The 13,527-nt window shown below is 39.6% G+C and overlaps 2 protein-coding genes across 8 annotated transcripts in view; one reads left to right on the top strand and one right to left on the bottom strand.

The window, feature by feature from the left end:
* Positions 1 to 13,527, bottom strand: part of MRAP2 (melanocortin 2 receptor accessory protein 2) — a 113,302-nt gene that overhangs the window by 1,097 nt on the left and 98,678 nt on the right. The window contains exons 4-5 of the mRNA XM_055391987.2: positions 5,574 to 5,726; positions 517 to 585 (exon numbers count right to left, since the gene is read on the bottom strand). Of these exons, the coding sequence (XP_055247962.1) occupies positions 517 to 585; positions 5,574 to 5,726 (222 nt within the window). The remainder of the gene's footprint in view (positions 1 to 516; positions 586 to 5,573; positions 5,727 to 13,527) is intronic.
* The window catches only part of CEP162 (centrosomal protein 162), a 102,778-nt gene that overhangs the window by 82,484 nt on the left and 6,767 nt on the right, over positions 1 to 13,527 (top strand). The window lies entirely within an intron of this gene.

Here is a 13,527-nt window from a genome sequence, read left to right as displayed (position 1 = left end):
AAACCTCGTATGTAAGGTACCAAGCCAGTTTTTTCCAAGGGACTTTATTGGCGTCAGAAAGTCAATGTATTTTTTTAAGTTGTCCGATTATATCTGATTCCATGCACATTCTGAAATATGACATTCCAATCAAAGCCTTGATAGTATAACTGATGTTTCCAGTTGTGTTACAAACAGAACAGATTCTTACTGAACTTATGCAAATATTTATGCCCCTGTGAAAATAAGAATACTCAACTAATGGTTTCTGGAGAGATAGAGGAAAAAAAGATAAATATTTCAATTCTGTTTACAAAAGTATAATTTACCAAATTGCTCTAAGCTATGGATAGCTTAAGAGAAAAGTTCTCTTACAGAATATTAAAGAATCAGCAGTGTTTTAAACAGACAGTCCCTAAAAAGAATTCTTCATCAGTTTACTTAGTCCCATGTAATTAATTCTTGTTCTGCTTGATGTTGGGTTAGCACTTCTGTGAATCAATCAATCTTTTCATTAGAATTCTGAAAAATTCTTACCTGGCCAAATGGTATGATCTTGAAGTTATCAGAAGCCTGTACTTGTCAGAGTCCTTTCCATGAATCTTTCTGAAGAAAAACACTTTGTATTTATAGTTGCTTACAAAAGCTCTTAGGAAAGTAACAGTAAAACAATTAACTATCTGTGGATGACAAGACTTTAAACTAGCCATGGTTAAACATCTGATGAGAGTTCATTATAATGCGCTTGATATGGAAATTTGGTTATTTTTGTGACAATACAACATTAAGATATTAACTAGCATTATTACTGATAACATCATACCAAGACATACCAGATTTTTAGGAATGGTATACAACTTCTGGAACATTTGTTAATAACATATCCATACAAAAATAACTCAAAGAAGATTAAACATTGTCTTTATTTGACAATGATTCCCGTACAATTTATCACGTCAAATAAGCCTAATTACTTTGACATCTCTATTTGTAAAAGGAGAAAGAACATTCTTTTGAGATTTTCCAGGGCCCTCTGGAACATCCCAAAGCTAGTTTGAGGTCAAAATAATTTATAATTTGATTTGAGGAAGTTGTCAAAAATGTCAAAAAGTTTAAAACATTTGATTAAATAGGATCACAGGTCATTATGAAACAATACTTAGTTATCCAAAGTGATTATTAAAAGATTCTAAAGGCAAATACAGAAAGTCGCATAGTGAGAAAACTCAGTTTTCCTAAGTAATCAAAGAACTGATAGAGACCGTAGGAAACACAGGAAGTTATTTTACTAAAACACAAAATCTTTGCTTTCTACATAAATTAACTTAAAGGTAAAGAAAATCTTTTATAATCTCTTATCAAGAGCAGACCGATGCTCCAAGAAAGCTTTGTTTTTTTAAGAGAGAAAACCAGTTTCTAGTTTTGTCCACTGTACTTTTGACATTGACTCATTTTTAAAACTCTTATAATAAACATATTCTGTTTTAGACAGCTTAGACACACAAGATATTCATGCATTCTCACTTTCTCTTTCTCTCTCCTTCTGCAAGCTTCTACGTTCATTCATTTTTTTGTTCTTCGTTCTCCTTTTTCATTCTAAAACAGTCTGTCATTCTACTGTAGTACAGATTTAATTATTCTTTTTCCCTTAACGAAAACACATCTTCATTCCTCATAACTTTGCTTACCAAAACTACATCTTATTTTCCTTGTATATTTTGCATACAAAGTTGTTTCCCTTATCTTTAGTAGTTTTAAATATATGTATATTAGAACTTTTAATCGTTAGTAACATTAATTTCTTATGAAAACTACAAAGTAGCCATGACCTGTCATATACCAACATTTTGTAGATTAACATCATTTCATGACTTCTAGAAGCATATTTTTAGTTTTCTTAATGTGACAATAAGAACAGGTGATTTGTTTCTCTGTAAAATTTAAGAAGCCAAGGTAGATAAGGTTATGTTCAGCAACATGAGTCTGTGAAACATAAGTTAATGTTTCAGTATATTTGGAAATGATCTAGATATTCAATGACTATTTATTATTTAACTTAGCAAAACCCCAAGGATGTAAGCTATACCAAAGAGATTTGGGTAACTAATTTTTTTTTACAAACATAAAACATAGTAATTATTGAAGACTTTATAAATTTTATCCCACTAATATTTACTTAATGTACTTGTTATTAACAATTATGCTTGGATTGCTTATGAAAATTCATGAGCCATTAAACAGCTAGTCATCATCTTATTTTACTGTTAACTATTTTTACAACACATGCAGGTTAGGCAAGCAGCACAAGAACTCAAAAGTTAAATACATGTTTTTCTTCTCCTGCTGTGCTTAATATACATGGAATAATGGATACTGTACTTCGACTTTCACGTTTGATTTGGGGATGAACTCCTAGGTCTTTAATTTTAAATATCTAGCAGAGATACTTATTTGATTAGTAAACCCAGGTAGCATAAGGGTTGTATGTCTGCATTATACTTACTGTTGACAACTCTGAAGTCATGCCTATTTTTATTAAATCAATAATGTTAAACTAATCATATCCCAGATTTACCTGAGACACATGAACTTGAAAACCATTTGGGTTAGTTTCTATACTTCTGAGAGTTTTTGGAATTCTTAATTTATGTAAGTGCTGCTTTTTCTGTAAGCCAATTAAATAGTGCTCTTTTATGAATTACTTTTGACAATACCGTCCAAAGGTAGAAAAAAAATGTATATGTATATACACACACACATACACATAGATGTACATAAACATAGACAGATGCAGAGATCATATAGCTTTCATTTTAAAGTTTTAGCCATGAGACAGGCACAATAATATAAAACTCGCTAATTTACAAAAGAATAGTTGAATGCAAATTGTGTATTTGGCAGATAGAATAAATTAAGGTTACCTGTTTAGATGGCCAAACTTTTTACTGGTATTTCTAAGGAAGACTTAAAATTTTTCATTTGCCCTTTGCAGGTAATCTTATGGAGGGTATGGATGAAATTTGGGGTAAAGGAGTTTTTATAGCAGTGTGTTTAAAAAAACAAAAACAAACTCTTCTCCCTCTGGGCTGCCTTTTTTTCTTTAGTCTCAAATGTATGTGGGGGTTGTTTTAGTTAACTCCTTGAAGGTTTAAATTTCAAAGACATGGTCAGATTCACATCTCTGAGGGACTGAGAAAGGACGGAAGTTTTCTCCAAGAAGGCATTTTAGGGCATGTTTGCCTATTATGAAAGATCCAGGGTATTTTTTTTTAAGTTTTTCTTTTCCTTGAGCACAGGACAGTCTTAAGGAATATTTTTGTAATGGAGACCCAAAATATAAGAAGGCCTGGAGCTGAAGGAGTTCATGGTGGAGCTCTGGAAAGTAGGTGGAGTGTAGGTACAGCAAAGCCAGCCTGGCTGCCAGTTCCCTTAGACAGTGTTCTGTTTATTTCCTGGTTGGCAGTATTTACACAAGTTACCTATACACCCCGGCCCTGGATATCAGGCTGGAGTACTTTCTGTAAATCTTTCAGAGGAAGGCAAGTTATAGTAGGCAGCTGGGCATTTAAAAGATTTCCTGGGGAAGTTGGAGGAGTTTTAGGATTAAAGGAATTTGTTCAGAGGTTGAGACTGGATTTTGAGGAAAGAAGTTTAAGTCAGGGACCCAGAGATCGGAAGATCTTCTGGTAGATCAACATCAGGCAGTTGGGAGTAAAGGAGACTATAGGTAGGTGAGGAGGAATTTATAGCAGATGTAGATGTTAACGTTGGTCTTAAGTCTAGTCTGACTTTTTTTTTTTTTTAGACTAGACTTGACACTCTTTTATGCCCTCTTTTAAATTTTATTTTACCATAAGTACCAGTAAGACATTTGTTTTGAATGAATGCTCCCTTTAAAATTGAAAAAAAATCATTTTTTGATATAAAAGCTCAAATCTTTAAAGGTATACCCATTTTAATGTGATTCTAGACCAGGGGGTCCCCAACCCTGGGCCACAAACCAGTACCAGTTTATGGCCTGTTAGGAACCGGGCCTCTCAGCAGATGAGCAGGGGGCGAGTGAGCATTACTGCCTGAGCTCTGCCTCCTGTCAGATCAGTGGCGGCATTAGATTCTCATAGGAGCGTGAACCCAATTGTGAACTGCACATGCAGGTGATCTAGGTTATGGGCTTATATAAGAAAATCTAATGATAAATGTGATGAGCTTGAATCATCCCAAAACCATCCTCCCTCTTTCCGTGGAAGAATTGTCTTCCACAAAACCAGTCCCTGGTACCAAAAAGTCTGGGAACTGCTGCTCTAGACCAGTAAGCCATTTTTATGGTTTAAAACAAGTCAGCCAGGCAAGGTGACTCACGCCTGTAAATCCTAGCATTTTGGGAGACTGAGGTGAGAGGATCTCCCAAGGCCAGGAGTTTGAAACCAGCCTGGGCAATATGGCGAGACATCATCTCTATAAAAAATACAAAAATTAGCTTGTGCAGTAACATGCGCCTGTAGTCCCAGCTACTCAAGAGGTTGAGGTGAGAGGATTGGTTAAGCCCGGGAGTTCAAGGCTTCAATGAGCTGATTGTGCCACTGTACCCCAGCCTGGGTGACAGGGCAAGACCCTGTCTCTACGAAAAACAAACAAAAAACCAAGAAGCCTCTTGTAGCTTAAACATGGTTGCCAGAGGCTTCCTCAAAAAAGTCTGCAAAAGATCAAATCTCCCTCGATATGCAAAGTTTCTCCCAAAGATAGCCTAAGAAAACAAAGACCTTCATTGCTCTGCAGACAGAATAGTTGTGTGAAAATGGTGTTTCAAGCCTCCCACAGAGACACCTCCAGTCATAGACCTGCTAATCTGTGACACCACACAGGCACTGCTGGGATAGGACTCTCCCAGTATCAACCAAACAACAAAGTTTGAAACACCAAAGGCTCCTAATGGACTGCCGTCTCTTATTAAGACAAACTCCCCTGAGCTGCATCAAACAAAGAGAACACCACTTGTCACTTGTGTCTTGGGTTCCCACCCTGTTCACCTGGCTGCCTGACACAAGCCAACGCTTGTGCCCCTGCACCTGGCAGAGACCAGAGACCAGTGTTCTCAGTGGTCATGAAAGCCAAGCTCTCACGACATAAAACAAGATAAAAGGTGAACCTCATCCTTTCTTTTTCTTACTGGGGACCCACAGCAAGGTTTGTCTAAACAGACACCAGTCTGGTGAGAACCGTGAACACACCAGTCTGGTGAGAACCATGAACACAACAGTCTGGTGAGAACCGTGAACACACCAGCCTGAGAGGGTGGCTGGAACAACAGGCTTATATGACCTATGTCTGTGTTCTGTCCTGTGATTCTCCTCCTCACAACAAATGATGCAAAAGACAATGGAAAACAATGACCTTTTCAAGGAGGCTAAAAATAATAACCAATAGGTAGCCAAAACCAAACCCACAAGAGTCACAAATTCAAAGAATTTTACAAATTTTTTTCTCCTACCAATCTGAATATGGAAAAGAAGGACCAGGAAAAATTTCACCTTCCTTTCTTGACTGACTGCTATAGACAGATATCTGGGAGAGCTGAGTTTGGTAAGAATTCTTACCTTTTACCAGCTTCTGCCAGTTTTGCTAGGATTTCATCTGCAGGTTCCAGAGTGGATGGGGTATCCCAGAAAGTCCCATCTGCATTGCCAAAAACTGTCAAGAAGGAAAAATTTTTTTTCTCAACCCATGTGAGTTCCTCTTGGGACAGGCCACTGTAACAAAAGACAAATTAACAAGAGAAAAACAAATTTATTAATGTGTGCAGCACACATCACAGGAGAAACCTCATGAAAAGTAACTCAAAACAGTGGCTTAGAACTCTGGTTTACAAACCATCTTCAACAAAGAACAATCAATTTGTAGATAAAGAAAGGACAGAGGAAAGTCATTTTAGGCTACAAAGGTGGGAAACTGTGGGAATGTAAATATATGGTAGGAAACTCATGGAGTACTGCAGATTCCTCTGGTGCCATCTCTGGGCTAATAAGCATCTAGAGCCCTCTTCACTAAAGGAAAATGTATTTCCTACTTTTAGGCAGAAAAAGAGGAGGATAGAGAGCTTTTCTTCCATTTGATTCTAAGATCCATTTCATTCTAAAAAAGTGTGAAAAGCCAGGAAAGCTGCACATCCCGTTCTTTGATGCATATATACCATTTATTGTTATTGAAGGATTTAAGTCTCACAGGCAAAATATAGAGCCAATTGTATTACGAAAAGATCAATGTAAAAACACTCTACAATTACGCAAGTGTCAGTTTTTAAAATCTTTTTCTAGTAGTTGAAAGGCTAGTTCAGCATTGTACATTCTTTTCAGTGTTTAAGATGTACATAAAACTTTGTTAACATAAGCACTAAGTTTACAGAACCTCAGAACTGAAGTAAAGTTTTTAGTGAAAGCAATAAAAGAAAGAATATGTACCTGTTTGCAAGATAATGAAGTCAGTTTTAGTTACCTTAATTGTTGTTAATTTAGCAATACAATGGTAAGACAGTTCTTACTTTAAGAATATCTAAAATACTTGAAAATAGAAGACGCAGCACATGATTTTTAAGCCTAACTACTAGAAAGCTAAGCACTCAGTGTCCTGAGTAAAGGTAATGACACCCTGCCTTTTAATTGGAATACCTGCCTTTTAATATGGAGTTTATTTATAATGGCTGTATTCTGTGTAATATTCTATATAATAGCTGTTTTGACAAGACTAGTTTGATGACTCTCCTGACGTCCTGTGTATTATGAGGCATTTCCTCTCAGGCTGGTGGAAATATGAACTATTCCCACCTCTGTGTGAGCTCCAGGAAATGCTCAGGCTATTTCCACTGGCTTCAAAACTGCCTCCAGGCAATAAACTGGACAACTCTAGAGCTCACCTTATTTCCCTTCTCCCAGAAATCACAGTCTGTAGTGCTGTTATCCAGTGTCTGAAAACAGTTGTTTCAAATATTTTGTGCTGTTTTCTAGTTATTTAAAGGAGGAATCTCCCCTTGACTCCACATGACCACAAGTGAAAGTACACTATACATCGCCACAGATGGAAGCACACTATACATTTTAAACCATTGGTGAACTTTTGATTGCTTATGTGTTTTTAACATTTTATAGGCCATGAGATAACTGAGCAATGATTTATAAGTTTTCAGCATAAAGCAAAGATGATTCCCACTTAGTATATTAATTATAGAAATCTGAAAGGATGTTTCTAAACTCTTCATTATGTTTCATGCCTTTGTTACCTAAAATATTTCCAAGCACATCTTTTAAAATTATGTCTGCTGCAATGGGGTGAAAAATCTTATTAAGGATCCAGCACCTCTTCCGTTGATGCTAACTCAGGCATGTATTTTTCAAATCCTTGGGTTTTTTTAAGACTCTAGAGTTAATCTTTTGTGTTTTAATATTCATCATAGATTTTTCAATCTATTGTTCCACTTCTAATTGACTGCAAAAATCTTCATTTCATTTATTTCTTCACACCCTGCAGTTGTAGAGAAAAGACATGAATCTTTACTCATGATCCCTATGGATAACTAAGGATTGATGCTATTATTGCTTATTTTCATATTTTTTCTATTAGGATATACATTTTACTGATTACAGATTTTTTCATTTGTGGGATTTTTTTAATCTGCATATTTTATAAAAGTTATAGAAAATATTTAAGACTTACCTCTGATAAGACCCCAGGGACTATTGTGGCCCACTCATAAGAATTATCAAAATTCTTACTGTAATTTGTCGCAAATATTCTACAGCTAGCTGCTGCTGTTTTATGAACAGATAGTGGAATGATCATAGGGTTTATAAGATCTGGGTTTAAATTCTTGACTTGCCGTTGTAAGGCTCGTTAGCATGTTCAAGTAAACATTTAGAGTCACACAACAACCATAAGGCCACACTTGGCATGCTGGATACAGGCCAGGAAACAGCAGGCTAGCAAGGCAGCATGACGCATTTCTCTTCAGTGCAAGTCATTCTCACAGCAGTTCATATAGTTGTCCAGGAGCTGTCCAAGTGACAACACAGGTGCAAGGAAATAAGACTCATACCACCTGCCAGGTATGAGTCTTATTCCCTTGCTAGTTTAGATGCCCCATGCTCCACAAGAACCGATATCTCTTATACTAATCCTTGCGCGGTGGCTCCCACAACAACATGCTCAGTTACAAGAGTCAGCATGGTCAGGAGAGCCCAAAACTGTCTTCCTATGAAGTATTTCAGTTCATACAAAGTCCCCCAAGCCTAGGTGCCTGGTGTGTGGCCAATGGCCATTCTTTATCAAGGGGAGAACAGACACAGAAAAGTGATTGAACCCAAGGTCAGTTTCTCATGCAGAAGAAAAAAGTTATCTGTACATAGCCACTTCTAGTGTCTTTAAACTCTCTCAGCCTCAGTTTTTACAGCTAGCAAGTTAAATAAGACCTTCATAGCATTTTTTTTCATTGATTTAATAAATACTTAGTGAGCAGGTGTCAGTCCCTGTTATATGCTTCTTAAGATATAGCAGTGAAACATCTGGAGTCCTTGCTGTCAAGGAACATTCTAACCAGTGGGACAGAAAAATAATCAAACAGATACATATAGCCTATAATGTCTCCTGCTAACTGCCTTTGCTTCAGAACTGTGTCACATGCTGCTGTGGTTTGAATATCCCTGCCAAAACTTATGTTTAAATTTAGTTGATATTAAAGCAGGAATGGGTTAGTTATCACAGTAGTGGGCTCATGATAGAAGAGTAAGTTCAGTGGTTCTCATTCCCTCTCTGTCTCATCACCTGCCTGCCCTTCTGTCATGGGTTAATGCAGCAAAAGGCCCTTCCCAGATGCCAGTGCCATGCATTTGGACTGTCCAGATGCCGAACTGTGAGCCAAATAAATGTCTGTGGTATTTGGTTATACCAGCAGAAAACAGACTAAAACGTGTGCCCACCTCTAAACCAATCACTGCCAAGAAAAACTGGACAGCTATAACTGATCAGTTGTTTTTGTCCAGTAGTTGTCCAGTAAACTGACAGTAAAACTGATCAGAATTTACCCCAGCATCACATGAACACCTGAACAATATCAAGGCCTTGTCAGCAAAGAAAGCAGGAATGGCTGCTTAAGACACAGTGCCCAGTATCTCCTTCAGTGCTAACCTAATTAGAATCTAAACCCTCTAGATTAAGTAAGTACTCAAAATTCCTCTAGCAAAGTGACCAGGAAGACTTATGCCAATAGTTACAAAGCACGAAGGCACATGACATGATTGAAAAGTACACAGATACAGTGTACCAGGCTCATTTTTTGTTGTTTTTTTGAGACAGTCTTACTGTTGTCACCCAGGCTGGAGTGCAGTGGCACAATCTCGGCTCACAGCAACCTCTGCCTCCCTCATTCAAGTGATTCTTATGTCTCAGCTTCCCGAGTAGCTGGGATTACAGGATTGTGCCACCACACCCGGCTAATTTTTGTGTTTTTAGTAGAGACGGAGTTTCACCATGTCAGCCAGGCTGGTCTGGAGCCCGTGACCTCAAGTGATTCACCTGTCTCAGCCTCCCAAAGTGCTGGGATTACAGGCGTGAGCCACCACGACTAGCCCAGGCTTGTTTAAAGTAATAAAAATAGGAATAATTTTGTGGTTCAGTTTAAATTGAGATGTGTAGTTTCTAAGATTATCTACTCACCAACAAGTAAGAGAACAAAGACAAATGTCTTCTCTGGGAAGCAGTCTGTCTCTGGGCTATGCACAGATTGTTTGAACTCCAGCACCTGAGCCACCTCCTGCCAGCAGTCAGTGATATCTGTCTTCTCCAGTAAGAAAGCATCTTCACTCACCTTTAAGTGACATCATCTGGGTGAATCACTCTTTTTTACTTAAGTAATAAAAAGATAACAGAGTTTTTATTCATTAAAGAATATATGCTTTTATGCTTTTTATTGATGCTATTTCTGTCCTTAGTTGAGCATGGATTCAATATGCATGTGTTTTTATACTATTAATACATAATAATTAGTATTAGCAATTAGAAGGTATAAAATCACTATAATCCCACTACCTAGTTATATTTTGCTCTATATCCTTCCAGATTTTTTTCTATTCATAAATAAAGAAATGCAAATATTGTGGATATGGTTCTCGTGTGTACATATGAAAATACATGTTTGTTCATGTATGTATGTATGTATGCATATGATTTTCAAAGCATTTTTAACCTAACAGTATATATGTGTGTGTATGTGTGCGTGTGTGTGTGTGTGTGTATATATATATATGATCTTTTCATGACAGTATATATCTTTATTGGCACTTCCATTATACCATTTCAAAAGAGAGGCATTATAATATAATTATTTATCAAAAGTTTAATCTGTGGGGGGGAGGCTGGCAAGATGGTCAAATAGGAACAGCTGTATTCAACAGGTCTCAGTGAGATCAACACAGAAGGAAAGTGATTTCTACATTTCCAACTGAGGTACCTGTCTCATCTCATTGGAACTGGTTAGACAGTGGGTGCAACCCACAGAGGGCGAGCCAAGGCAGGGTGGGGCGTTGCCTCATCCAGGAACTGCAAGGGGTCGGGGAACTCCCTCCCCTAGCCAAGGGAAGCCGCGAGGGACTGTGCCATGAGGAACGGTGCACTCCAGCCCATTTACTACGCTTTTCCCAAGGTCTTTGCAATGCACACACCAGAACATTCACTTGGGTGCCTACGCCACCAGGGCCCCCTGGGTTTCAAGCACAAAACTGGGCGGCCGTTTGGGCAGACACTGAGCTAGCTGCAGGAGTTTTTTTTCATACCGCAGTGGTGCCTGGAATGCCAGCAAGACACCCCTGGAAAGAGGGTTGAAGCCAGGGAGCCAAGTGGACTAGCTCAGCAGATTCCCACCCCCACAGAGCCCAGCAAACTAAGATCCACTGGCTTGAAATTCTCACTGCCAGCATAGCTGTCTGAAGTGACCTGGGATGCTCAAGCTTGGTGGGGGGAGTGGCATCCACCATTACTGAGGCTTGAGTAAGCAGTTTTCCTCTCATAGCGTAAACAAAGCCTACAGGAAGTTTGAACTGGGTGGAGCCCACTGCAGCTTGGCAAAGCCGCCATAGCCAGAATGCCTCTCTAGATTCCTCCTCTCTGGGCAGGGCATCTCTTAAAGGCAGCAGCCCCACTCAGGGTCTTATAGAAAAAAAACCCCATCTGAAATGCAAGATGGCCAAAGAGGAACAGCTCCAGTCTACAGCTCCTAGCATGAGTGACTCAGAAGATGGGTGATTTCTGAACTTCCAACTGAGGTGCCAGGTTCATCTCACTGGGGCTTGTTGGACAGTGGGTGCAGCCCAAGGAGTGTGAGCCGAAGCAGGGCAGGGCATCACCTCACCCAGGAAGCGCAAGGGGTCTGGGAATTCCCTTTCCTAGCCAAGGGAAGCTGTGATAGACGGTACCTGGAAAATCGGGACACTCCCACCCTAATACTGTGCTTTTCCAATGGTCTTAGCAAACAGCACACCAGGACATTATATCCCGTGCATGGCTCAGAGGGTCCCATGCCCACAGAGCCTTGCTCACTTCTAGCACAGCAGTCCGAGATCGAACTGCAAGGCGGCAGCGAGTCTGGGGGAGGGGCATCCACCGTTGCTGAGGCTTGAGTAGGTAAACAAAGTGGCCGGGAAGCTCAAACTGGGTGGAGCCCACCGCAACTCAAGGAGGCCAGCCTGCCTGCCTCTATAGACTCCACCTCTGGGGGCAGGACATAGCCAAACAAAAGGCAGCAGAAACTTCTGCAGACTTAAACGTCCCTATCTGACAGCTTTGAAGAGAGTAGTGGTTCTCCCAGCATGGAGTTTGAGATCTGAGAACGGACAGACTGCCTCCTCAAGTGGGTCCCTGACACTCGAGTAGCCTAACTGGGAGACACCTCCCAATAGGGGCTGACTGACACCTCATACAGCCGGGTGCCCCTCTGAGACGAAGCTTCCAGAGGAAGGATCAGGCAGCAACATTTGCTGTTCTGCAATATTTGCTGTTCTGCAGCCTCTGCTGGTGATACCCAGGCAAACAGTGTCTGGAGTGGACCTCAAGCAAACTCCCAACAGACCTGCAGCTGAGGGACCTGATGGTTAGAAGGAAAACTAACAAACATAAAGAACATACACACCAAAACCCCATATCTAGGTCACCCTCATCAAAGACCAAAGGTAGATAAAACCACAAAGATGGGGAGAAAACAGAGCAGAAAAGCTGAAAATTCCAAAAATCAGAGTGCCTCTTCTCCTCCAAAGGAACACAGCTCCTTGCCAGCAATGGAATAAAGCTGGACCAAGAATGACTTTGACGAGTTGACAGAAGTAGGCCTCAGAAGATCAGTAATAACAAACTTCTCCGAGCTAAAGGAGGATGTTTGAAACCATCGCAAAGGAGCTAAAAACCTTGAAAAAAGAGTAGACGAACAGCTAACTAAAATAAACAGCATAGAGAAGACCTTAAATCACCTGATGGAGCTGAAAACCATGGCACGAGAACTATGTGACGCATGCACAAGCTTCAGTAGCCAATTCGATCAAGTGGAAGAAAGGGTATCAGTGATTGAAGATCAAATGAATGAAATGAACTGAGAAGAGAAGTTTAGAGAAAAAAGAGTAAAAAGAAATGAACAAAGCCTCCAAGAAATATGGGACTATGTGAAAAGACCAAATCTATGTCTGATTGGTGTACCTGAAAGTGACGGGGAGAATGGAACCAAGTTGGAAAAACACTCTTCAGGATATTATGCAGGAGAACTTCCCCAACCTAGCAAGGCAGGCCAACATTCAAATTCAGGAAATACAGAGAACACCACAAAGATACTCCTCAAGAAGAGCAACTCCAAGACACATAATTGTCTGATTCTCCAAAGTTGAAATGAAGGAAAAAAATGTTAAAGGCAGCCAGAATGAAAGGTCAGCTTACCCACAAAGGGAAGCCCATCAGACTAACAGCAGATCTCTCAGCAGAAACTCTACAAGCCAGAAGAGAGTGAGGGCCAATATTCAACATTCTTAAAGAAAAGAATTTTCAACCCAGAATTTCATATCCAGCCAAACTAAGCTTCGTAAGTGAAGGAGAAATAAAATCCTTTACAGACAAGCAAGTGCTGAGAGATTTTGTCACCACCAGGCGTGCCTTACAAGAGCTCCTGAAGGAAGCACTAAACGTGGAAAGGAATGACTGGTACCAGCCACTGCTAAAACATGCCAAATTGTAAAGACCATCAGTGCTAGGAAGAAACTGCACCAACTGATGAGCAAAATAACCAGCTAACATCACAATGACAGGATCAAATTCACACATAACAATATTAACCTTAAATGTAAATAGGCTAAATGCTCCAATTAAAAGACACAGACTGGCAAACTGGATAAAGAGTCAAAACCCATCAGTGTGCTGTATTCAGGAGACCCATCTCATGTGGAGACACACATAGGCTCAAGATAAAGGGATGGAGGAAGATCTACCAAGCAAATGGAAAACAAAAAAAAAGCAGGGGTTGCAATCCTAGTC

This window comes from Gorilla gorilla, chromosome 5, assembly GCF_029281585.2.
Source record: "Gorilla gorilla gorilla isolate KB3781 chromosome 5, NHGRI_mGorGor1-v2.1_pri, whole genome shotgun sequence".
Lineage (NCBI taxonomy): Eukaryota > Metazoa > Chordata > Mammalia > Primates > Hominidae > Gorilla > Gorilla gorilla.
This window is presented reverse-complemented; position numbering and strand designations above follow the sequence as displayed.